The sequence below is a fragment of the Hypanus sabinus genome, chromosome 2 (assembly GCF_030144855.1).
Source record: "Hypanus sabinus isolate sHypSab1 chromosome 2, sHypSab1.hap1, whole genome shotgun sequence".
In the NCBI taxonomy this organism is placed as follows: domain Eukaryota; kingdom Metazoa; phylum Chordata; class Chondrichthyes; order Myliobatiformes; family Dasyatidae; genus Hypanus; species Hypanus sabinus.
Genome location: NC_082707.1, coordinates 173,471,171 through 173,498,131, shown reverse-complemented (window position 1 = coordinate 173,498,131; position 26,961 = coordinate 173,471,171). Strand labels below are relative to the sequence as shown.

Genomic DNA, 26,961 nt, shown 5'->3' with positions numbered 1-26,961 from the left:
CAACCAGACTTTCTCTGACAATTCTCTCAATTAACTAATTGCCTAATTTGTGTTTTCTAACTTTCTCCACTCTTGATATCCTCTTTGTGTGGAAAGAAAAAATTTTGCGGTGTTCTCTTTAGTGAAGCCTCCATGTAATTCAAATTTACAAATCACATCTGTGTACTTGGCTTTCCTTTAGTTCTGTGCTGCCTAATCCACATTGCAATGAATTGTTAATAAGATTTTTCTACTCTAGAGCTGCAGCAAGGTCTTCCAGAAGGTTCTTGGCAGTAACAGTTAATGTAGTTTAGGCACTAATCCAACAGTTTCTCATAGTAGATACATATTAAGAAATAGATTATGAAACATGGATCATACCAATAATTCTATTAAACCGAAGAGCATGTAGATGGATGGTAAATCTTTGAATCAAGAGCCACTTACTTCAAATTCATGTCCCTCTCAATTTTTCTCCATTTTCATTTGAGTACTTGAATATGTTGCTTTTCAAATTGCAGCTTTCTGTTCGGATCTTACGCCAGTTGAAATGGCCAACGATACCTTAAGTAATATTCCTCTGACAGCATGGTGGTATGTTTCTCTCTTATATTTTCTTAAACTGCATAGTCTTACTTTAGTGATGCTTGCCTTAAGATTGATTTTTTATCTTGGTACCATTCTCCTGCACTAACCCAATTTCTTAATATCTACAAATCTGTTGTTTTTTGGTCTGAATCTATTAAGCCTCCACAACTGTCTTGGATAATGAAGTCTTATGATCCACCACTGTCTAGGTAGAATATTTTTTCCTACCTTTTCTAAATGACTGACATTTTATTATGAGACTCACCACAGGCAAAGGAAACATAAATCTGCATTTTATTAAGAATTTGTGTGTTTCAATTAAGTCATCACTCATTTGTCATAATTTGAGTATAATATTACAGGGCCACAATCTCCATTCTAGGAATCAATTTCTTGAAGCTTTGCTGTACTTTGCAGGTATATTCTTCCATAGTTAGGAAAAGTAGACTTGTGCAGTGCATTCTACCAAGCCCCTAATAATGTGAGCAAGACTTCTCTACTATACCCAAACCTTCTTGTGTTAAAGGTTAACACCTTCCTTATTTGCTATACTTATCTGTTAACTTTCAGTGATTCATGTACAAATACCCTGAGAATTCTCACTATTTAAAAAAATAAACCCCTTCTTTTCTATTTTTTTCTATTAAACTTAATGATCTCAGGTTTTTCCAATTTTTTTCCCACATTTTCCTCCATTTCCTTGCCTATTCATTTTACTGATCCATATGGCTTTGTAACATCAGCAAACTTTGATATGATGTTTAATGCCCAAATTCAAATGATTGATGTAGATTATAAAGAATGGGGGTTCCAGAACTCACTAACCCAAAAATGATCTGTTTCCTGTGTCTTCCGTGAATCAATCCTCAGGTGCCTTTATGCAGTCTTTCAACCCTAAATATTGATAATTCTTTCCCCTTTTCTCTCCCCTCTTTCTCACGTCCCCTCCAAACCCCACAGATGCTGTGTGACCCACTGAATTCCTCCAGCAACTGTAGTCTCATGTGTTCAATTTATTCTAACCCTGTACACTAATTTTGTTTGAATCTTTTGATGGATCTTTTTTTTAAAATCAAAGACCTTCTGAAATTCCAATACACAACACTAACTGTTTTGCCTTTGTCTATTCTGCTACAGAAAACTTCAAAACTAGTTAGTCTACAACCTTGTTTATTCTCTCCTTCCATTGTTGGTGTCTTCCAGATTAGGAGAAATGCCCTTATTTTATAATTATACCATCAGTCAAATAATAAATATATTAATTATTATATAAATTAAGTATTTTTTCAATTAATAACAAAAGCCTTTGGACTAATCTATTAATTATGATTAAATTTAAAACATAATGTGGATGGTGGGTGGGGAAGAGAGGAGAGGACAGCAAAGCTTAATTTCATTCAATTTGGAATGAGAGTGACTTTTCTTGATATCAAGGCTGCACTTCTTCATGCAAAAAGAAGCCCAAGTTTTCTGTAAATCAGAAAACAACCAACTTCCATTTAGTTATAACAAAATGTTCCAAAGCATAAATGTTCCTGAGCATAATCCAACAATTTTGATTAATAGGACTGGATGTTACAATCCCTAAAGTTTCTGCACTGCACTTGACTTGAGTGGAAGTAGTTCTTAAAGATGACCACTAGATGATGTTACTACCATTACGACACATCTTCAGTTGTGTACCTCGATATCACTGTGTGTTTCGGCCTTTTATCACAGGACAGCCCCAGCTGAGGCAAGCCCACCACAAGCTGATCAGGCCTGGGTATGTGTCACATGGTTAGTCTCTAGATGGTTACTCAGCAGCCAGACAGCATCCTGTAGCGGTGTGCTACACGCAGCGCTAAAATTACGACACGGAGTCGGTAACTGCAGTCGAAGGAAAAAACTTTATTCGAAAACTTCAGCCTCACTTTTAAGCCTCTGTCAACCGGCCCCCCATGGCGAAGAGGCTCCAAAGCTCTGTGCTCGCAAACCCCCGTAGGCTATCTAATTGTGAGTCGGTTCGGATACGCTAGGAAATGAGCCGCCACATAACCCCCCCCCAGAACCGGCGATACACCCCCCAATGTCCACAGCCTGGGCCAGAACCTGCTTGGGAGGTCGGCCTCTGCGCCGAGGCGCCGGAAACTCGGCCGGTTGCGCCAGGTCCACATGGGCCGGCTTGAGGCGGTCCACCGTGAAAACCTCCTCCTTCCCCCCAACGTCCAGCACGAACGTGGACCCGTTGTTCCGGAGCACCGTAAACGGCCCCTCGTATGGCCGCTGCAGCGGTGGCCGATGCCCGCCCCTTCGTACAAACACAAACTTACAGTTCCGTAGGTCTTTGGGTACGCAGGTCGGGTGCCGCCCATGCTGTGAAGTGGGTATGGGGGCCAGGTTACCGAGCTTCTCGCGAAGTCTGCCCAGGACTGCAGCGGGTTCTTCCTCTTGCCCCCTCGGGGCTGGTAGGAACTCCCCGGGGACGGCCAGGGGCGCGCCGTATACCAACTCGGCCGACGAGGCGTGCAGGTCGTCCTTGAGCGCTGTGCGGATGCCGAGAAGGACCCAGGGAAGCTCGTCCGCCCAGTTGGCTCCCCGCAGGCGGGCCATGAGGGCCGACTTCAGGTGACGGTGGAAACGCTCCACTAGCCCGTTCGACTGTGGGTGGTAGGCAGTGGTGTGGTGCAGCTGAGTCCCCAAAAGGCTGGCCATAGCTGACCACAGGCTGGAGGTGAACTGGGCGCCTCTGTCGGAGGTAATGTGGGCTGGTACACCAAAGCGGGATATCCAGGTGGCGATCAGGGCTCGGGCGCAAGATTCGGAGGTGGTGTCGGTGAGCGGGACCGCCTCTGGCCATCTTGTGAACCGGTCCACGATAGTCAGGAGGTAACGCGCTCCGCGCGACACTGGCAGGGGGCCCACGATATCCACATGAATGTGGTTGAAACGCCGGTGGGCGGGATGGAACTGCTGCGGTGGGGCTTTGGTGTGCCGCTGAACCTTGGCCGTCTGGCAGTGCATGCACGTTCTGGCCCATTCACTGACCTGTTTGCGGAGTCCGTGCCAAACGAACCTGCTGGAAACCATCCGGACAGTTGTCCGGATGGAGGGATGCGCCAAGTTATGAATGGAGTCGAAAACACGTCGCTGCCAGGCTGCGGGGACGACCGGACGGGGCTGGCCGGTGGCGACGTCACAGAGTAGGGTCCTCTCACCTGGGCCCACGGGGAGGTCCTGGAGCTGCAAACCAGAGACTGCAGTCCTGTAACTCGGAATCTCCTCATCTACCTGCTGTGCCTCTGCCAGTGCCTCAAAGTCTACCCCTTGGGAAAGGGCATGAACGGTAGGGCGAGAGAGCGCATCCGCCACGACATTGTCCTTACCCGAGACGTGCCGGACATCCGTTGTGTATTCAGAGATGTAGGACAGGTGGCGTTGCTGGCGGGATGACCAGGGGTCGGATGCTTTCGTAAACGCAAAGGTAAGCGGTTTGTGGTCCGTGAACGCGGTGAAGGGCCGACCTTCTAGGAAGTACCTGAAATGCCGGATTGCCAGGTAGAGCGCCAACAGTTCCCGGTCAAAAGCACTGTACTTGAGCTCGGGTGGCCGCAGGTGTTTGCTGAAAAACGCCAGGGGTTGTCAGCGACCTGCAATGAGCTGCTCCAGCACCCCACCGACTGCCGTGTTTGATGCGTCCACTGTGAGGGCGGTAGGGGTGTCCATTCTGGGATGTACTAGCATTGCGGCGTCAGCCAAAGCTTCCTTCGTTTGAACGAAAGCGGCGGCGGACTCCTCGTCCCAGGTAATGTCCTTGCTCGGACCCGACATCAGGGCGAACAGGGGGCGCATGATCCGGGCAGCTGAAGGGAGGAAGCGGCGGTAGAAATTGACCATACCGACGAATTCCTGAAGGCCTTTGATCGTGGTGGGTCGGGGGAAGTGGCGGACCGCATCTACCTTAGCGGGCAGAGGGGTTGCCCCGTCTTTAGTAATCCTGTGGCCCAGGAAGTCAATGATATCAAGTCCGAACTGGCATTTGGCAGGGTTGATTGTAAGACCGTACTCACTCAGTCGGGCGCAGAGTTGACGGAGGTGGGACAGATGCTCCTGACGACTGCCGCTGGCTATGAGGATGTCATCCAAATAGATGAACGCGAAGTCCAGGTCCCGTCCCACCGCGTCCATTAACCGCTGGAACGTCTGTGCGGCATTCTTCAGGCCGAACGGCATGCGGAGGAACTCGAAGAGGCCAAACGGGGTGATGAGAGCCGTTTTGGGGACGTCGTCAGGATGCATCGGGATTTGATGGTACCCTCGGACAAGGTCGACCTTGGAGAAGATCCGGGCGCCGTGCAGGTTTGCCACAAAGTCCTGAATGTGCGGCACAGGGTAGTGGTCCGGTGTGGTAGCCTCGTTCAGCCTGCGGTAGTCGCCGCACGGTCTCCAGCCCCCCGTCGCTTTGGGCACCATGTGCAGGGGGGAAGCCCAGGGGCTGTCGGACCGCCGGATGATCCCCAATTCCTCCATTCTCTGGAACTCCTCCTTCGCCAGTCGGAGCTTGTCCGGGGGAAGCCGCCGAGCACGGGCATGGAGGGGTGGTCCCTGTGTCGGGATGTGGTGCTGTACGCCGTGCCTGGGCATGGCTGCTGTGAACTGCGGTGCCAGAACCGAGGGGAACTCCGCCAGGACCCTGGTGAAGTCGTTGTCGGACAGCGTGATGGAGCCGAGGTGAGGGGCTGGCAACTGGGCCGCGCCCAGGGAGAACGTCTGAAAGGTCTCGGCGTGTACCAGTCTCTTCCTGGGCAGGTCAACCAGCAGGCTGTGAGCTCGCAAAAAATCCGCACCCAGAAGCGGTTGGGCTACGGCGGCCAGTGTGAAGTCCCACGTGAACTGGCTGGGGCCGAACAGTAGCTGCACCTGACGGGTGCCATAGGTCCTTACTGTGCTGCCATTCACGGCCCTCAGGGGGGGACCCGGTGCCCTGCTGCGGGTGTCGTAACTCGTCGGAGGTAAAACGCTGATCTCAGCCCCAGTATCGACCAAAAACCGGCGTCCCGACCTTCTATCCCACACATACAGGAGGCTATACCGATGGCCAGCCGCCGTAGCCATCAGCGGCGGCTGGCCCTGGCGTTTCCCGGGAACTTGCAGGGCGGGTGGCAACGGCGGGCTTCTGCGCCCCACCGCTGGTGGTAGAAGCACCAGTGTTCATTGGGCCGGGGGATAGTGGGCTCTGCGGCCGGGCCTGGACTGGTTTGCTGCCGGGAGCGTGGCTGGGAGATCTGTGCGATGGACGCCCCGCTCACCTTTTTGGTGTTCCACAGCAAGTCCGCCCGGGCTGCCACCTTCCGGGGGTCACTGAAATCCGCGTCGGACAGCAGCAGGCGTATGTCCTCGGGCAGCTGCTCCAGGAATGCCTGCTCAAACATGAGGCCTGTGTGTCCCTCGGCCAGAGACAACATCTCATTCATTAAAGCCGATGGAGGTCTGTCGCCCAAGCCATCCAGGTGCAGTAAACGGGCAGCCCGCTCGCGCCGTGAGAGTCCGAAAGTCCTGAGGAGCAGGGCTTTGAATTCCGTGTACTTGCCGTCTGCCGGGGGCGACTGTACGAACTCCGCGACCTGGGCAGCTGTGTCCTGGTCGAGGGAGCCCACCACGTAGTAGTAGCGGGTGTCTTCTGAGGTGATCCGGCGAACGTGGAATTGGGCTTCGGCTTGCTGGAACCATAGGTCCGGGCGCTGTGTCCAGAAACCCGGCAGTTTCAACGAAACCGCATGAACAGAGGCGGCGTCGGTCATTTCTGGTCCAAAAATCGTTTGGACCGTCGGGGTCACCAATTGTAGCGGTGTGCTACACGCAGCGCTAAAATTACGACACGGAGTCGGTAACTGCAGTCGAAGGAAAAAACTTTATTCGAAAACTTCAGCCTCACTTTTAAGCCTCTGTCAACCGGCCCCCCATGGCAAAGAGGCTCCAAAGCTCTGTGCTCGCAAACCCCCGTAGGCTATCTAATTGTGAGTCGGTTCGGATACGCTAGGAAATGAGCCGCCACAATCCCTTCTTTTCAGCCACAGCCAGTGACTGCTCATTTCGGCGGCATTAGCAAGTGCTTTGATTGCCTTCCTATGGGCCTGCCCTCTGACTCCTTCTTCTCTCAGCAGCCTTACGGTGAAACTGGCTACAAAGCCCCTGCACCCCACCTCAACTGGGAGCACTTTTACATTCCAGCCTCACTCCTCTGCTTCAAGTGTGAGGTTGGCATATCGCAGCCTTTTCCATTCGTAAGCCTCATCCACAGGGTCCTCCCAGGTGACCATCAACTCTGTGATAAAAACAGGAGTTGGACCAATGGACCAGGTCAGGCCGTAGGTTGGTTGTTGTAATTTCAGATGGGAAAGTAAGTTCCTGGCCTAAATTGACACACATTTCCCAGTCCCTGGCTGCACTCAGTGGGCATGAGTCATGAGGCAAGGCATTAGCCCCCGGTTTCTCTCCTTCCTGGATGAAGGATGGTAGTTGTGGAACTGTTGTCTGGGCATTGAGGGGCCTGGCATTGGTGGTTACACTGTTACACTCAAGTTCAGCTGCCAAACACCTCAGCACTTGGTTGTGTCACCAGGTGTATCTGCCTTGTGTTAGGCTGGTCTTGCAACTAACCAAGATGTGCTCGAGGGATGCCAGAAATGTGCACAGAGGACAGACTGGATCCTCTCCCAGCCAGAGATTTAGGTTTATAGGAGAGGGCAGGACATCATATGTTGCTCTGATGATGAAGCTCAATCTGTTTGACTCTATGCTCCACAGCTCACTCCATGTAATTTTCCTCCTTTCAACACTCTTCCACCTCATCCAGCAGCCTTGCTTGGCTTGGGATATTGCTTTGGCACATCTGGCTGCTGCTTCTTGGTGGCGCATCTCCTCCACCACCAGGTGCCGGTGTTCAGTTGTAGTAGCCTTTTGTCAGGTAGGTTTCATTGCTCCAAGGCCAAAGCCTCCTCTGCCCTGTTGCCCACTATGTCCTGGTGTCGGAGGGCAGCTTCTGCGTCCAGTACTGCTGTTGCTGGGGTCCGTTTCTTCCCTGTTGCTAGAGCAGGAGCAACGCCTCTTACAATTGGGTCCCGATATTTTCTTGAGCATCATTTCCAGCTTTGCTTTGGCACATTTGTATTCCTCCACCAGACTAGAAATTAGCAGAGAAAGGGCTCCGTTCCCGTAAAGTCCTATGCTGCTAAGTTATCTTGGTAGCCCAAGCCACTTCCTCACATGTGAGTTCTCCAGCCGATTTGCATGAGACATAGTGACCTCATAGATGGTAATTGGCTATGTAAGTTGGGGCAGCAGTCCAAACTTGCTATGGAGCTACATGAAGGAATATTGGGGAAAGTTGCCAAAATAGCATTCTAAAGAAGGAAAGAGAGGAAAAACAGTTTGCAGAGGAATTTCCAGAGTTCCACACTTTGTCCTCTGTGATTGTGATTAAAATTTGGAAGCTGAATTAGTCAGACTCTGGTTAAAGATGGTTCCAAAAGTTTCAGACATACTCTTTTCACTTCTCCTCATAGCTATCATCATTGAGGATGGAAAAATTTGAAGAGTCTTCCCTGTTCACATGTTTATCAATATTTGCAAATAAATGAGGCAAGTTTGCTGAAGCTCAGAAGAATGAGAAAGATTATCATCATGTGGGCTACAGTAGTTCACCACCACCATATTCTATCTCATTTAGAAGGCATTAAATCCTTGCCTTCTCAGTAAAACATTATTTTTGATACAGATGTACAAGGTAATTATATTTCCATAGGGGAAAGGTTATTAATTCTCTGAAATGACTGACAATCCATTTTGGATATCTCTTTATTGTAAATTATTTCCACCTGTTCACCTGCAAAGCTATGTTTTGTTCTGTTAAAAATCATGACTCAGGATCTACATATTGTAGTTGCATAGATTATTTTAAAGGTAAAGATTGTGCTGCTGGTTTTTTAAAAGTGTTACTATGATCAGTTCTGTTTTATTTCAGATTTATGTAAATCCAGAGCCATTTCTAACAATTGCTGCTCATGAACAGAGCAGCAATTGAACAGAGATGAACATGAACAGAGATTTCATGTTCAATTGCTTTAGTGATTTTAAAAACTCAAAATAACTGGTTGAAAACATTCAGATTGAGCTTAGTTACCAGGAACCAGCCATTATTACAAATTTTAGCACAGTGGATTCTGGTTTATTGGGACACATCAGGAGTAGTACATTTTGGCCTTATTAAGTAGCTGCCCCAATTAGCCGGTTTCATGGAAATAGTTGAAAAGATAGAAAAAAGACAAACTAAATAACACGTGATGTATTTAAATGATATACAGAACAAATTGGAACACTACCAACAGTATACTATAAGACTTTATTAGTTCCTAATAGTTACATTGGACAACAAATATTTTTGGAAATGTTGCTCCCTCAGAATTTTTTTTGTTTGTGATAGACTGCTTGAAGCCAAACACAAATATAATTTCAGACTACTTGTATCATGTATGAATTGGAGAAACAAGAAATTAATTTTTTTTTGAACATAATGTGTTTAATTGCATAACAGTGTTGACGCTTTGCAGTAGTTCAACTAAGCTAAAGATGTTAATGATTTTCATTTATACTCAGTGTCTGAGGCTTCTCAGGTAGGTGTCCAACTATAATCAGGCAACATTGATGGATTCAGTTGCCCTAATACCATTTCTCCATGACCGCAATGTCCTGGTGAAACTTTTCACCATGCTTGTCACTGACAGTGTCAAGATTTGCAGGGAAGAAGTCTAAATGGGAAAGCAGAAAATGAAGCTTTAGTGACATGTTGCACTTCATGATTTTGTATGCTTGAAGCATGTTGTTGACCAGCTTCATGTAGTTTGGTGCTATGTAGTTGCCAGAAGATTTTCAACAACATCCTTGAATGCCTTCCATGCAATTTTCTCCAGTCCCACTAGAAATTCTTTGAATTGCCTGTCTTTGATGATTTGTTTGATTTGTGGACTAACAAAAATGGCTTCCTTAATCGTGGCATCAGTTATTTCAATTTGAGTTATGAGTTGAAATAAATGGTGTGTTGTAGCGGTGTGCTACACGCAGCGCTAAAATTACGACACGGAGTCGGTAACTGCAGTCGAAGGAAAAAAACTTTATTCGAAAACTTCAGCCTCACTTTTAAGCCTCTGTCAACCGGCCCCCCATGGCGAAGAGGCTCCAAAGCTCTGTGCTCGCAAACCCCCGTAGGCTATCTAATTGTGAGTCGGTTCGGATACGCTAGGAAATGAGCCGCCACAGTGTAATAGTATCATTTCATAGTGATTTTCATGATCAGCAGCCGAAAATCCATAAGATACACTCAAAGGTATTCAGGAAGCAAAATCTTTGTTGTCCAGTGTTATCGACACAGAAATTCATCCGGTGTACATGAGAAAAAAATTCAGCGCAGACAGTAAGTGCTGAAAATGGACTGCCTTCATACAATGCAATGATTGTTGTTTCCTTCAAATTCGTTATTGTTTCGAACTTGTTCATTTCATAGCTTGTCACACCAGACAGTCGGCCATTCTTGTCTGGCGCGTAGTGTCAGAATTGGTCTCCTTTCGGATTAACCGGGTCATGGTATGAACGTTCCTGATTCAACCCTTGTTTTTTACGAGGCCGAGTGGCTGTCTCGTTACCCAAACCGATATGGATGGAAAGCGTGCCCGGGGCAAGGAGAGGGGTGGGTCGATTGGGTTCAAACTTGGGAGCCTTTGCTTCTGAAGTCCAGCGCTGATGCCACTGTGCCACCAGCTGAACTGGTTGAAATAGTGAAATGGTCTAAGTTTTCACTCCTGGGTGTTTCTGGCACGATTAAGCTTGAATGCTTGAAACTGCAGTGAAGAAAACAGTTTGGAATTTTCTTACTGCTTATTTCTCACTAACTATCAGTGACAAAAATCACTTTTATGAACACACATACATGCAACTAACGTTATTTAAAAACTGTTCACTCAAAGTTTGGTATGCCATTAAATGCCACACAAGTGCTCGTGACTAATGCTACTTACAACCTGTTCGGCAACAGTCTCCTGCCCCAATTAAGTGGCAGTATTCCAAATAAACAAAAAGAATCCTGGCAATTTTCTCAATTTAGTTTTTGTTCTTTAAGATTTGCCCCAAATAACCAACTCCCCCGAATAACCGATGGTCCAGTTAACCAGAATCCATTGTATTTGGTAAATGAAGGATATTGTCATTGTTTGGTAGAATTCTCAAATAGGGTTACCCATGAGTTTTTTTAGTCTGCTATTATTAGCTCAACTTAAGAATATTCTTTCACCTTTTTTATATATATTTGCACAAGACAAAGGATGAAACGAGAATATGCAGTACCTCCCGTTCTTCATTTAAGCTACTTGATTTTGTAGAGGCAGCCAGTTGATCTGCTCTCAACTTTTAAAGTGCACTCTGAAACACCATCTCTAAACCTCCTAGCATGACATTTCTGCTGTTGATGTGTGGGATCTGCTTCCAGTGTTCCAAAGCTGGCTAAAAAGAAACTAAATACAGTCGGCCCTCCTTATCCACGAATTCCGCATGCGCGAATTCAACCAACCGCGAATCACAAAATCCCAGAAGTGCTCTTCCAGTACTGGTTGTTCGAGCATGTGCAGTCTTTTTTTCTCCTTGTCATTATTCCCTAAACAATGCAGTATAACAACCATTTTACATAGCATTTACATTGTATTAGGTATTATAAGTAATCTAGAGATGATTTAAAGTATACGGGAGGATGTGCGTGGGTTATCGTGGATCGGGATCGAAAAAAATCGGAAGTCCAGTATTATTTAGCATCAATTAGTTAAACATTTGTCTTAGTATGTAGTATATATTTTACCTTTCTATGCATATAAAACACTTAACGTATGTTTCAGCGCTGGGTTTGGGAACGGAAGTTCTCAGGACTCGGGACAGATAGCTCCCGAGTGCGCTCTCCATCGTGCCGGGTTGATCTGGAGGATCAAAAACCCAAAACCCAATAATTAAACCACTGCGTTGCTTAGTAATAATTGTAGCTTTCATCGGGGCAGAGCCTTTCTCACTTCATCCTTTAAAATCGTTCCGATTGTTGACCGAGGAAGCCTAACGCTTTTCCAATGACCGATGGCATTTCACGTCTTTCCGATTGCTTTATTATTTCCACTTTATTTTCAATCGTGTTCGTGATTATTTTCGCGAACAGAAACACTGCGGATTCAGATCTCTACCGCCCGGTCCTAATGTCCACCGCACTGAGACAGGTTAAATAAGGTCTGGGGTTTCGCTGGGTCCTGAGGTCCAGCGCATTGAGACAGGTTGAATAAGGGACTTGAGCATCCGCGAATTTTGGTATCCGCGAGGGGTCCTGGAACCAGTCCCCCGCGGATAAGGAGGGCCGACTATATGAGTGCATGATTATTTATTTTAACTTGTTCTCTCCAAAGGAAGATGTTTTAAAAGCGTTATTATTTCCATAGTCTGTGACTGTGATTTGAAACCTCAGCAAAATTGAAAGCTATCTAGACCAAGTGTTCCCATCCTGAGGTCCCAAAATCTTTTTAGGCATTAGAAAACCAATTGTCAATGCAATATTTTAGTACTGCCATTAGTTGGAAGTGATCATGGTAGTTGGCTGTTAGTTTTACAAAAGTGCATGTACCAAAATTGATATCAATTAAGTATTCAATAACTTTTTCAGGGCATACACAGGTATTGAATCGTCAGGGTATTTGGAAAACCAGACGGGTTTTCTTCCTCACACCACAGGTTATGATGAATGATCTTTCTCGAGGAGCTTGTCCAGCGGCTAATGTAAAGTGTTTGGTGGTTGATGAAGCACACAAGGCACTGGGAAATCATGCATATTGCCAGGTACAGTATGATTACGGATATGTATGTAGCTACTTTGCTACTCGATACTGGCATGATTTAATATTTTTAATAACTTCCACTTTTTTCTGTTGAAGGTGGTTAAGGAGCTATGCAACCATACACTTCAGTTCCGCATTCTGGCTTTGACTGCCACTCCAGGTGGGGATGTAAAGGTTAGTTACTTGCACAATTGGTGCCAGGTATAAATTAATTAGAATTCATGCTTTTCCGAAGATCAGGTACACAAAAGGAGAAATCGTAGCATAAGGACGATGAAGGTACAATCACTGTTGAGATGAAGAATACCCATATGTTTAATTTCAGCAGCTTTGCAATTTTTGTACTTGAGTATTTATTGGGATTTGGCTGAATGCAGCTTCTGAAGTGCTTCTCTTTGCATATTGTATTAGAAATCAACATGCCTATAAATATAAATATCTTTATGGACTATGGTTTATGACAATGCAAGTCAACCATGATAGATGTGAGGACGCTTATAAATACTGTTGCCAAAGTTTTCTTGCTATGTTCTTATAGAGAGCTACAAAGATAAGTTTTCATATTTTTTGTCCCAGAGATATCCTGAGATATTTTAACTTGATTTATTTTAAGGCAGTGTTTTATGTAATTATGTGACTAAAAAATGCTCTACTATTTTAGGTGATAGATTTTAATGAATAGGCTGTTAATTTACTTCTCCAAAATTAAGTATTGAAACTATTTTCTGCAGGGTCAAAGTACTCAAAGATCAGAGAGAGATTGAGTGAGCTTTGGGCACTTCTGAGCTAACAGTTCCAGTTTCAGTGGCAGTCTTTGAAAATGAGCCTAATCAATGTCAGCAATGAACCATGTCCAATATAGTAAAATATGAGGATTTGCTAAGAGCAGAATCCTGAAAAGCTAGGTTTAAAACAAACCATCTTCTTGGTCTTGAGGATATCTTTGAAAGGATCCTTCCGCTTTTAACTGGCTGTGTGAAACCCAGGTTGAGAGTATGAAATATGAGTTCGCATCTTGTATTAGGAAGCAGATCAAATGAATTGGCTGCCTGTGAAGATGCAGAAATGTATTATGACTGTAGAGTAGGTCAAACCTACTCCAAGCTGATGACGTGAGAAATAATTCCCATCTATGTTTACATTTATAGCCATGCATTCTCCCGAGTGGTGAAAAGTCGTTTTTTAAAATAAAATTTTGTTCAGAGAACAAAACTGTGAAATTTTCTTGCCAACCTCAAGGATGACTAAACTTCATTCTCCACATCACAGTGATACTTGCCCATTTGCTCACTGATACTGGACAAAGTCATACTTGATACATAAAGAAGCAGCTCCTGTTCTGTTTTGAACTTTTACAGTAAGTCCATTATCCACTGTTGGTTCAAGTGAGGGCAGCTTTCAGATATAGTAAAATCTTTTTGACATTAAGTGAAGACTTGTGTACATGACCCATTTTTTTCTGCCGCCTATCCAGTTCAAATAGTCTATTCCTTTCATTTTTTTAAAATTTAAAACTTCCCTGAAACCTTTTAGAATTAATAATCTGAAGCTCTGAAAGCTAGTGCTAAGAAAAAGCTTTTTTCGACAATCTTTCTAGTGATCTTCCTTTAGATGTTTTTCTGTTTAAGATCAGTATTGTCCATTGTGAAAGAGGTAAAATTGAAAACTGTCCAATGAGTTCTAAATAAAAAATGGAACAACATTACACCTCTTGGCCATCATATTACTTGATGCATCTTTAGTAGACTTGTGCTAATGTAACATACTCTTTTCCATACCTTCTTACTGTTAACCTTGTTTCTGTGGATAAGCCAGCAATGATCTCTTTTAAGTGAGACCTATTTTTCCATCCTGTATCCCATCTGGATAAAATTAAATTGATGTTGATTAGGATTGCTTAGGTATTTTACAAACTGTGTTAGACTATTAATAGCTAATGTATCTTAAGTTACAAATCTGTTTAGGAAGGATATTCTTGCTAAGTTGTTGCTTATAATCTGATCTCTACCCTGAGAAATATATTGTCCATTTTATAAATGGACAAAACTTCAGTTTTAGAATTGTATGTGGCGCATGGCCAAGTGGTTAAGGCGTTGGACTAGCGATCTGAAGGTCGTGAGTTCGAGCCGCGGCAGCATGTTGTGTCCTTGAGCAAGGCACTTAACCAAACACTGCTCCAGTCCACCCAGCTGAAAATGGGTACTGGCAAAGATGCTCATGATAGATGGGCGTCCTATCTGGGGGGAAGTCTCGTACTATCAGTCGCTTCACGCCACAGAGACCAACATAAGCACCGGCCTGATGAGCCTATAAGGCTCAGGACAGACTTTAATTTTAGTATTGTATCCAAAAAGACCAGCCCATAATAATGTAAACTATTAAATACTAAATTGGCAATATCAGTTTGGAGTGAGACTTAAATTCACAACTCATTCATTGAGAAAGGCTGCACCACAAAAATATGAAATTGTTCCTGTTTTTGACAGGCTGTACAGCAAGTCATTTCAAACCTTATGATTGCACATCTGGAGGTGAGGTCTGAAGATTCAGTGGATGTTCAGCCCTACTCACATCAGCGACATGTTGAGAAGTTTGTAATTCCTTTGGGACCTGAGCTCACTGCGATTCAGTCTTTATACCTAGAGGTGAGTGTTATTTTCTCCTGTAGAAGGACATAAATTACGTGGCTTATGTGTAACTCAGCTGCTCAGTAAAATGACTGACTGCTTAGATATTAACCCATTATATTCTCTAGAAAGTTTTGCTCCCCAGACTAGATTTCTAGCATAATTTTCAACTTTTGAAAATAGAAAAAGTGAATTTTAATTTATAATTTGAGTGAATTTTAGATGTTTAATATATTCACTTTCCTCTGTTGTATTTGCTATAGAATACAAAACCCCTTAGAAATATTTTTGAAGCTTAAATGTATTTAAAGTTAAGGCAAGTCATTTTCTGCTGTCAAAGGTTATGGCAAAACCCATGTAAAGTTGAATTGTGATACCATTGGCAAGTTTCCCACCATTAATATCTTTGGAATTGGCATTAATCAGAAACTTAGTTGGGCCAGCCTCATAAGTACTATGGTTAGAAGAGTAGGGGGCTTGGGATCCTGCAGTAAGTGATCCACTTTCTGATATCCTAAGACCTTTCCACCATTTACAAGGCACAAGTCAGGAATGTTATGGATAAGTAAAACACCAATCAACAGCTCTCAAGAAACCCAACACTATACAGGACAATAGGCTGCTTGATTGACACCTCATGAACCATCCTTGATACTCATTCCCTCCACCAGCACTATAGTGTATTATTCACGAAATGCACTACTGTTGCCCTTCCAGGCTAATCTTACTGCTTCTCCCTACCCTTAACATCAAAGATTTGGGTGCAGCAGAGTACCACCCTTTGCAAGAGCCTCTCCAAGTCGCCCAACATATTTCTTTGCTTGGCTTTATATTGTGGAGTTTCCTATTGAATTGTATAATGGGATTGTCTTCACACAAAGGAGTGCAATGATCTAACCAGGTGGTTCACTGCCACCTTTTCAAGGGACATTTAAGAATGGGCAATAAACGTAGGCCTTGCTGGAATTGCTGATACTCCAAAAGTGGTTTAAAAAATGAATTGCATTTCTGTAAAGAATCTAATAGAATTGTATTGAGTTAGCCATAGGCAAACTATTGTGGTAGATGTACTGCGACAATACAAATCCAACTGATGTAGTGCCAATCTTAAATACTAGAATAAAAAGGGTGGATTTCAGACAAGAGAAAATCTGCAAATGCTGTAAATCTGAGTGATATACACAAAATGCTGGAGGAACTCAGCAGGCCAGGCAGCATCTATGGAAGAGAGTCGATGTTTTGGTGCAAGACTCTTTAGCAGAACCGGAGAAAAAAAGATGAGTAGATTTAAAAGGTGAGCAGAGGGGCGAGAGAAACAAAGGTGATAGGTGAAATGTGAGGGGGAGGGATGAAGTAAAGAGCTGGAAAGTTGATTCGTGGAAGAGACAGAAGACCATGGAAGAAAGAGGAGGGGGGAGGAGCACCAGAGGGAGGTGATGGGCGGGTAAGGAGTTAAGGTGAGAGGTGGAAAAGGGTATGGAGAAATGGTGGGGGCCTTTACCAGAAGTTTGAGAAATTAATGTTCATGCTATCAGGCTGGAGGCTACCCAAACGAAACACAAAGTGTTGTCACTCCAACTTAAGTGTACCCCTCAAGTGGAGGAGGCCATGGATGGACATGTGGAAATGGGAAGTGGAATTAAAATGGATGGCCACTAGGAGATCCCGCTTTTTCTGGCAGACAGAGTGTAGGTGCTCGGCAAAGCAGTCTCCCAATCTGTGTCGTTTCTCACCGATTATACAAGAAGCCACACCGGGAGCACCAGACATGGTATATGACCCCAAAAGACTCACAGGTGAAGTGTTGCCTCACCTGGAAAGACTGTTTAGGACCTTGAATAGTAGTGAGGGAATAGTGGGGGCAGGGTTAGCACTTTTTCCACTTGCAAAGTTAAGTGCCAGGAGAGGGAGATCAGTGGGGAGGGACAAATGGACAAGGGAATTGCGTAGGGAGTGATCCCTGCAGAAAGCAGAAAGTTGGGGGTGGGGTAGGGAAAGATGTGCTGGGTGGTGGCATCCTGTTGGAGATGATGGAAGTTTTGGAGAATTATGTGCTGGATGTGGAGGCTGGTGTGGTGGTAGGTGGGGATAAGAGGAACCCTGTCGCTGGTTGGGTGATGGGAGGATGGGGTAAGAGTAAACGTGTGAAATGGAAATGCGATTGAGGGCATCGTTGATCATGGAGGGAGGGAGCCCCTTTTTTTGAAAAAGGAAGACATCTCCTTCATTCTAGAATGACCCCAACAGACCCATAGGTGAAGTGTCCATTTGTCCCTCCCCACTGATCTCCCTCCTCGCATTTACCTTTGCGAGCAGAAAAAGTGCTACGCCTGCCCCTATGTCAACTGTACTCCACCATTAAAGATTTATTATTCTGATGATAATAAATCATGGCTGATTTACTATTCCTCTCAACCACATTCCCGTAATATTTGATGCCCTTACTATTCAAGAAGCTATCAACCTCCACTCTAAACATACCTCCACAGTTTTCTGTGGCAGTGAATTCCACAAATTCACCACCCTCTGGCTAAAGAAATTTTTCTTCTTTCCCGTTCTAAAGAGATGCCTTATTCTGAGACTGTGCACTCTGGTGCCAGATTCTCCCACTATAGTACTCAACAGTTTGAGTACTGTTGGGGGGGGTGGGGGAACAGCCTACCTGAGGGAAGCGACAGTGGTCATGCCTCTGGCTCAGAAGGGTAGGGGAAGGAAGAGGAAGGCAGTAGTAATATGGGACTCTATAGTTAGGGGGCCAGACAGGCGATTCTGTGGACACAAGAAAGAAGCTCGGATGGTAGTTTGCCTCCCAGGTGCCACGATGTTTCTGATCGTGTCCAAGGTATCGTGCAGTGGGAGGGAGAACAGTCAGAGGTCGTGGTACATATTGGTACATAGGTAGGAAAAGGGAAGAGGTCCTGAGAAAAGACTACAGGGAGTTAGGAAGCAAGTTGAGAAGCAGGACCGCAAAGGTAGTAATCTCAGGATTACTGCCTTTGCCACGCAAGAGTGAGAATAGGAATAGGATGAGGTGGAGGATAAATGCATTGCTGAGGGATTGGAGCTGGGGGCAGGGATTTAGATTTCTGGATCATTGGGACCTGTTTTGGGGCAGGTGTGACCTGCACAAAAAGGACGGGTTGCACTGAATCATAGGGGTACCAATATCATGGCCGGGAGGTTTGCTTAGGCTACTGGGGAGAGTTTAAATTAGAATTGTTGGTGGGTGGGAACCAAACTGCAGAGACTGGGGAAGAGGCAGCTGGCTCACAGATAGAGAAAGCTAGGAGACAGTGCGACAGGGAGGATAGGCAGATGATAGAGAAGGGACGCGCTCAGACTGAAGGTTTGAGATGTGTTTATTTTAACGCAAGGAGTATTGTAAACAAAGCGAATGAGCTTAGAGTGTGGATCAGTACTTGGAGATGTGATGTGGTGGCCATTACAGAGACTTGGATGGCTCAGGGACAGGGAGATTCTCTGTTTCAGTAGAACAGAGAGATCTAGGAATACTGGTGCATAGTTCCCTGAAGGTGGAATCTCACGTGGATAGGGTGGTGAAGAAAGCTTTTGGTATGCTGGCCTTTATAAATCAGAGCATTGAGTATAGGAGTTGGGATGTAATGTTAAAATTGTACAAGGCATTGGTGAGGCCAAATTTGGAGTATTGTGTACAGTTCTGGTCACTGAATTATAGGAAAGATGTCAACAAAATAGAGTACGGAGAAGATTTACTAGAATGTTACCTGGGTTTCAGCACCTAAGTTACAGAGACAGGTTGAACAAGTTAGGTCTTTATTCTTTGGAGAGTAGAAGGTTGAGGGAGGACTTGATAGAGGTATTTAAAATTATGAGGGGGATAGATAGAGTTGACGTGGATAGGCTTTTACCATTGAGAGTAGGGGAGATTCAAACAAGAGGAAATGAATTGAGAGTTGGGCAAAAATTTAGGGGTAACACGAGGGGGAAATTTCTTTACTCAGACAGTGGTAGCTGTGTGGAATGAGCTAGCAGAAGTGGTAGAGGCAGGTTCGATATTGTCATTTAAAGTAAAATTGGATAGGTATATGGACAGGAAAGGAATGGAGGGTTATGGGCTGAGTGCAGGTCGGTGGGACTAGGTGAGAGTAAGCGTTCGGCACAGACTAGAAGGGCAGAGGTGGCCTGTTCCCATGCTGTAATTGTTATATTGTAGCGCTGAAATAATGACACGCAGTTGGTGAACTGCAGTTGCAAAAGAGATTTATTCAAACTTAGCAGCCTCGCTTTAAAACCTTCCTGATCCCGCCCTCCACGGGCGGGAATACTATAAGGGGCACGTATTCACAGTCCCATGCCGCACGCTGGCTTTTCCCCTTGCTGATGAAGCAGGCTTGGCGCCTTTTTTGCGATCAGCCTCAATGCCGGTGCACGCCACTTTGTGAGCCGGTTTGAGTGTGCTGGGAAGTGGGTCGCCACATAACCCACCCCCCCCAGAACCAGCGATACACCCCCCAATGTCCACAGTCCGGGTCAGACTCTGTTTGGGAGGTCTGCCTCTGCGCTGCGGTGCCCGAATCTTGACCGGCTGCGTCACGTCCGCATTGGGCTGGTTTGAGTCGGTCCACCGTGAAAACCTCCTCTTTCCCCCCCCCAATGTCCAGTATGAATGTGGACCCGTTGTTTCTGATCACCGTAAACAGGCCCTCGTAGGGCCGCTGTAGTGGTGCCCGATGTCCGCCCCGTCGTACTAAAACGAACTTACAGTTTCGCAGGTCTTTGGGTACGCAGGTCGGGTTCTGCCCATGCTGTGAAGTGGGTATGGGGGCCAGGTTACCGAGCCTCTCGCGTAGTCTGCCCAGGACTGCTGCGGGTTCTTCCTCTTGCCCCCTTGGGGCTGGTATGAACTCCCCTGGGACGACCAGGGGTGCGTCATACACCAACTCGGCCGATGAGGTGTGCAGATCTTCTTTGGGCGCCGTGTGGATTCTGAGCAGGACCTAGGGAAGCTCGTCCGCCCAGTTGGCTCCTCGCAGGCGGGCCATGAGAGCCGACTTCAGGTGACGGTGGAAACGCTCCACCAGTCCGTTCGACTGTGGGTGGTAGGCAGTTGTGTGGTGCAGCTGTGTCCCCAAAAGGCTGGCCATAGATGACCACAGGCTGGAGGTGAACTGGGCGCCCCTGTTGGAAGTAATGTGGGCCGGTACACCAAAGCGAGATACCCAGGTGGCAATCAGTGCCCGGGCGCAAGATTCGGAGGTGGTGTCGGTGAGCGGGACCACCTCTGGCCATCTTGTGAACCGGTCCACAATAGTCAGGAGGTGCCGTGCTCCTCGCGGCACTGGCAGGGGGCCCATGGTATCCACATGAATGTGGTCGAAACGCTGGTGGGTGGGGTGGAACTGCTGCAGCAGAGCTTTGGTGTGCCGCTGCACCTTGGCTGTTTGGCAGTGCATGCACATTTTGGCCCATTCACTGACCTGCTTGCGGAGTCCGTGCCAAATGAACCTGTTGGAAACCATCCGGACAGTTGTCCTGATGGAGGGGTGCGCTAAGTTGTGAATGGAGTAGAAAACGCGTCGCCGCCAGGCTGCTGGGACGATGGGGCGGGGTTGGCCGGTGGTTACGTCACAGAGTAGGGTCCTCTCACCTGGGCCTACGGGGAGGTCCTGGAGCTGCAAACCGGAGACTGCAGTTCTGTAACTAGGGATCTCCTCATCTGCCTGCTGCGCCTCTGCCAGTACTTCATAGTCTACCCCTTGGGAAAGGGCATGAACGTTAGAGCGAGAGAGCGTGTCCGCCACGACATTGTCCTTTCCCGAGACATGCCGGATATCTGTCGTGTATTCAGAGATGTAGGACAGATGTCGCTGCTGGCGGGACGACCAGGGGTCGGACGCTTTCGTGAACGCAAAGGTAAGTGGTTTGTGGTCCGTGAGCACGGTGAAGGGCTTACCTTCCAAGAAGTACCTGAAATGCCGGATTGCCAGGTAGAGCGCCAACAGTTCCCGGTCGAAAGCTCAGGTAGTCCTCGGTGTTTGCTGAAAAACGCCAGGGGTTGCCAGCGACCCTCGATGAGTTGTTCCAGCACCCCACCAACTGCCGTATTAGATGCGTCCACTGTGAGGGCGCTAAGGATGTCCGTTCTGGGGTGCACTAGCATCGCGGTGTTTGCTAAGGCTTCTTTGGTTTTAATGAAAGCGGCGGCGGACTTCTCGTCCCAGGTAATGTCCTTGCCCTTACCCGACATCAGGACGAACAGGGGGCGCATGATTCAGGCAGCGGAAGGGAGGAAATGGTGGTAGAAATTTACCATGCTCATGAATTCCTGAAGGCCTTTGATTGTGTTGGGTCGGGGGAAATGGCGGACTGCATCTACCTTAGCGGGCAGAGGGGTTGCCCCGTCTTTAGTAATCCTGTGGCCCAGGAAGTCGATGGTGTGGAGCCCGAACTGGCACTTGGCTGGGTTGATTGTCAGGCTGTATTCACTCAGTTGGGCGTAGAGTTGACGGAGGTGGGACAGATGCTCCTGACGACTGCTGCTGGCTATGAGGATGTCATCCAAATAGATGAAAGCGAAGTCCAGGTCGCGTCCCACCGTGTCCATTAATCGTTGAAACATCTGTGTGGCAGTCTTTAAGCCGAACGGCATGCGGAGGAATTCAAAAAGGCCGAAAGGGATGATGAGTGCCGTTTTGGGGACGTCGTCCGGACGCATCGGGATTTGATGGTATCCCCGGACGAGGTCTACCTTGGAGAAGATCCGTGCGCCATGCAGGTTTGCTGCAAAGTCCTGAATGTGCGGCACAGGGTAGCGGTCTGGTGTTGTAGCTTCGTTTAGCCTGCAGTAGTCGCCGCATGGTCTCCAGCCCCCTGTTGCTTTGGGCACCATGTGCAGGGGGGAGGCCCATGGGCTGTCAGACCGCTGGATGATCCCCAATTCCTCCATCTTCTTGAACTCCTCCTTCGCCAGTCGGAGCTTGTCCGGGGGAAGCCTTCGAGCATGGGCATGGAGAGGTGGTCCCTGTGTTGGGATGTGGTGCTGTACGCCGTGTCTGGGCATGGCTGCCATGAACTGCGGTTCCAGAACCGATGGGAAATCCGCCAGGACTCTGGTGAAGTCGTTGTCGGACAGCGTGATGGAGTCTAAGTGTGGGGCTGGCAACTGGGCTTCACCCAGGGAGAACGTTTGAAAGGTCTCGGCATGGACCAGTCTCTTCCCTTGCAGGTTGACCAGTAGGCTGTGAGCCCGCAAAAAATCGGCGCCCAGGAGCGGTTGGGCTACGGCGGTCAGTGTGAAGTCCCACATGAACTGGCTGGAGCTGAACTGTAGCTGCACCGTACAGGTGCTGTAGGTCCTTACTGTGCTGCCGTTCGCGGCCCTCAGGGTGGGACCCGGTGCCCTGTTGCTGGTGTCGTAACTCGTCGGAGGTAAGATGCTGATCTTGGCTCCGGTGTCGACCAAAAAGCGGCGTCCTGACTGCTTGTCCCAGACATACAGGAGGCTATCCCGATGGCCAGCTGCTGTAGTGATCAGCGGCGGCTGGCCCTGGCGTTTCCCGGGAACTTGCAGGGTGGGCTACAGCGGCAGACTTCTGTGCCCCACCGCTGGTGGTAGAAGCAACATTGTTCGTTGGTCTCCTCACCCCTGCCTCTGGGGTTAGCGGGCTCTGCAGCCGGGCCTGGTCTGGTTTGCTGCTGGGAGCGTGGCCTGGTGACCTGTGCGACGGATGCCCCACTCTCCTTCTTGGCTTTCCACAGCAAGTCCGCCCGGGCCGCCACCTTCCGGGGGTCGCTGAAATCCGCGTCGGACAGCAGCAGGCATATGTGCTCGGGCAGCTGCTCCAGGAATGCCTGCTCAAACATGAGGCAGGGCTTGTGTCCTCTGGCCAAGGACAGCATCTCGTTCATCAAAGCCGATGGCGGTCTGTCTCCCAAATCATCCAGGTGCCGTAAGTGGGCAGCTCGCTCACGCCGTGAGAGTCTGAAAGTCCTTATGAGCAAGGCTTTCAATTCTGTGTATTTGCCGTCCTCCGGGGGCGACTGTATGAACTCCTCAACCTGGGCCGCTGTTTCCTGGTGGAGGGAGCTCACCACGTAGTAGTAACGTGTGTCATCCGAGGTTATCTGCCGAATGTGGAATTGGGCTTCTGCTTGCTGGAACCATAGGTGAGGTTGTAGCGTCCAGAAGCTTGGCAGTTTCAACGAAACTGCATGAACATATGCGGCGTCATTCATCTTCAGCCCAAATATCATTTGGGCTGTCGGGGTCACCAATTGTATCGGTGCTACACGCAGCGCTGAAATAATGACACACAGTTGGTGAGCTGCGGTTGCAAAAGAGATTTATTCAAACTTCGTGGCCTCGCTTTAAAGCCTTCCTGATCCCGCCCTCCCCGGGGCGTATTCACAGTCCCGTACCGCGCGCGGGCTTTTCCCTTTGCTGGTGAAGCAGGCTTGGCGCCCTTTTTGCGACCAGCCTCAATGCTGGCGCATGCCAGTTTGTGAGCCGGTTCGAGTGCGCTGGGAAGTGGGTCGCCACAATATGGTTACTTAAAGTGCCCGATTATAGATGTTTCAGAAAGGACAGGAAGGGAGGCAAAAGAGGTGGGGGTGTGGCACTGTTGATCAGAAGTTGTGCCACGGCTGCAGAAAAGGTGGACATCATGGAGGGATTATCTACAGAGTCTCTGGGTGGAGATTAGGAACGGGAAGAGGTCAATAACTTTACTGGGTGTTTTTTATAGGCCGCCCAATAGTAACAGGGATATCGAGGAGCAGATAGGGAAACAGATCCTGGAAAGGTGTAATAATAACAGAGTTGTCGTGACGGGAGATTTTAATTTCCCAAATATCGATTGGCATCTCCTTAGAGCAAGGGCTTTAGATGGGGTGGAGCTTGTTAGGTGTGTTCAGGAAGGTTTCTTGACAATATGTAGGTAAGCCTACAAGAGGACAGGCTGTACTTGATTTGGAATTGGGGAATGAACTTGGTCAGGTGTTAGATCTCTCAGTGGGAGAGCATTTTGGAGATAGTGATCATAATTCTATTTCCTTTATAATAGCATTGGAGAGAGATAGGAACAGACAAGTTAGAAAAGTGTTTAATTGGAGTAAGGGGAATTATGAGGCTATCAGGCAGGAAATTGGAAGCTTAAATTGGAAACAGATGTTCTCAGGGAAAAGTATGGTAGAAATGTGACAAATGTTCAGGGGATATTTGTGTGGATTTCTGCATAGGTACATTCCAATGAGAGGGAAGTTATGGTAGGGTATAGGAACTGTGGTGTACAAAGGCTGTAATCAATCTAGTAAAGAAGAAAAGAAAAGCTTACAAAAGGTTCACAGAGCTAGGCAATATTAGAGATCTAGAAGATTATAAGGCTAACAGGAAGGAGCTTAAGAAGGAAATTAGGAGAGCCAGAAGGGGCCATAAGAAGGCCTTGGGGGGTAGGATTAAGGAAAACCCCAAGGCATTCTCCAAGTATGTGAAGAGCAAGAGGATAAGACGTGAAAGAATAGGACCTATCAAGTGTGACAGTGGGAAAGTGTGTATGGAACGGGAGGAAATAACAGAGGGACTTAATATACTGTAATGGAAAAGGATCTTGGTGATAGTAGTGATGACTTGCAGCAGACTGAAAAGCTTGAGCATATAGATGTTAAGAAAGAGGATGTGCTGGAGCTTTTGGAAAGCATCAAGTTGGATAAGTCACCTGGACTGGACGAGATGTACCCCGGGCTACTGTGGGAGGCGAGGGAGGAGATTGCTGAGTCCCTGGCGATGATCTTTGCATCATCAATGGGGACGGGAGAAGTTCCAAAGGATTGGAGGGTTGTGGATGTTGTTCCTTTATTCAAAAAAGTGAGTAGAGATAGCCCAGGAAATTATAGACCAGTGAGTCTTACCTCAGTGGTTGGTAAGTTGATGGAGAAGATCCTGAGAGGCAGGATTTATGAACATTTGGAGAGGTATGATATGATTAGGAATAGTCAGCATGGCTTTGTCAAGGGCAGGTCACGCCTTACAAGCCTGATTGGAATTTTTTCGAGGATGTGACTAAACACACTGATGACGGAAGAGCAGTAGATGTAGCAAGGCATTTGATAAAGGGACCCCATGCAAGGCTTATTGAGAAAGTAAGAAGGCATGGGATCCAAGGGGACATTGCTTTGTGGATCCAGAACTGGCTTGCCCACAGAAGGCAAAGAGTGGTTGTAGACTGGTCATATTCTGCATGGAGGTCGGTCACCGGTGGAGTGCCTTGGGGATCTGTTTTGGGATCCTTACTCTTTGTGATTTTTATAAATGACTTGGATGAGGAATTGGAGGGATGGGTTAGTAATTTGCTGATGACACAAAGGTTAGAGATGTTGTGGATAGTGTGGAGGGCTGTCAGAGGTTACAGCGGGACATTGATAGGATGCAAAACTGGGCTGAGAAGTGGCAGATGGAATTCAACACAGGTAAGTGTGAAGTGGTTCATTTTGGTAGGTCAAATATGACGGTAGAATATAGTATTAATGGTAAGATTCTCGGCAGTGTGGAGGATCAGAGGGATCTTAGGATCCGCGTCCATAGAACGCTCCAAGCAGCTGCGCAGGTTGACTCTGTGGTTAAGAAGGCATACTGTGCATTGGCCTTCATCAATCGTGGAACTGAATTTAGGAGCTGAGAGGTAATGTTGCAGCCGTATAGGACCCTGGTCAGACCCCACTTGGAGTACTGTGCTCAGTTCTGGTCGCCTCACTGCAGGAAGGATGTGGAAACTATAGAAAGGGTGCAGAGAAGATTTACAAGGATGTTGCCTGGATGGGGAAGATGCCTTATGAGAACAGGTTGAGTGACCTTGGCCTTTACTCCTTGGAGCAACGGAGGATGAGAGGTGACCTGATAGAGGTGTATAAGATGATGAGAGGCATTGATCATGTGGATAGTCAGATGCATTTTCCCAGGGGCTGAAATGGTTGCCACAAGAGGACACAGGTTAAAGGTGCTGGGGAGTAGGTACAGAGGAGATGTCAAGGGTAAGTTTTTTATGCAGAGAGTGGTGAGTGTGTGGAATGGGCTGCTGGCAATGGTGGTGGAGGGGGATACGATAGGGTCTTTTAAGAGACTTTTGGATAGGTACATGGAGCTTAGAAAAATAGAGGGCTATAGGTAAGCCTAGTAATTTCTGAGGTAGGGACATGTTCAGCACAAATTTGTGAGCCGAAAGGCCTGTATTGTGCTGTAGGTTTCCTATGTTTCCATAGGAAACATCCTCTCAATATCCACTCTATCTTGGCCTTTTAATGAGGGTTAAACTGTGAAAAACAGATGAGAAGAAATTTCTTAACCCAGAAAGTAGTGAACCTGCCAAGTTCTTTAACAAGGAATGTCGTTGAAGTCAATCATCAAATGTGTATAACATGTAGTTCCATATTATTCTTGGTGCTAAAGGTATGAAATATATGGTGAGAAAGCAGGTATAAGGTACTGAGTTTTGATGATCAATTGTGATTGTATTTTGCAGGCCATCAGGATCAAAGGAGCAGGAATAGAGCAGTCAGCTCTATTTTTTGTATTTCTAGGAAAGGAAATTAAAATCAAATTAGTTTTCAGTTTGATCTTGCACATTTGAATATTGCAGAACTGTAAACCAAGCTGTTCATCTGCAGCATGATGAAACAAATTTTCAATTAAGGGATTAGCTGCAGACTTTGGAAATCTGTCACTTGTAGCCCTGATGGTGGTAGACAAGGGAGGTAGAATTACATGAATGCCCTCATTCTCATTGATGGTGAATCTTGAATCTTGAATACAGACGGTATTGCCAATTGATCTGCTCAAAACCTGGTCTATGCCAGATTGATTCAATTCTGTTATATTAAATATGCCTGAATTTTGAGTTCAG

At 46.8% G+C, this 26,961-nt stretch overlaps 1 protein-coding gene across 1 annotated transcript in view; it reads left to right on the top strand.

Annotated features, from left to right (window-relative positions):
- The window catches only part of fancm (FA complementation group M), a 131,377-nt gene that overhangs the window by 9,230 nt on the left and 95,186 nt on the right, over positions 1-26,961 (top strand). The window contains exons 2-4 of the mRNA XM_059959537.1: positions 12,287-12,459; positions 12,555-12,632; positions 14,945-15,103. Coding sequence (XP_059815520.1) covers positions 12,287-12,459; positions 12,555-12,632; positions 14,945-15,103 — 410 coding nt within the window. The remainder of the gene's footprint in view (positions 1-12,286; positions 12,460-12,554; positions 12,633-14,944; positions 15,104-26,961) is intronic.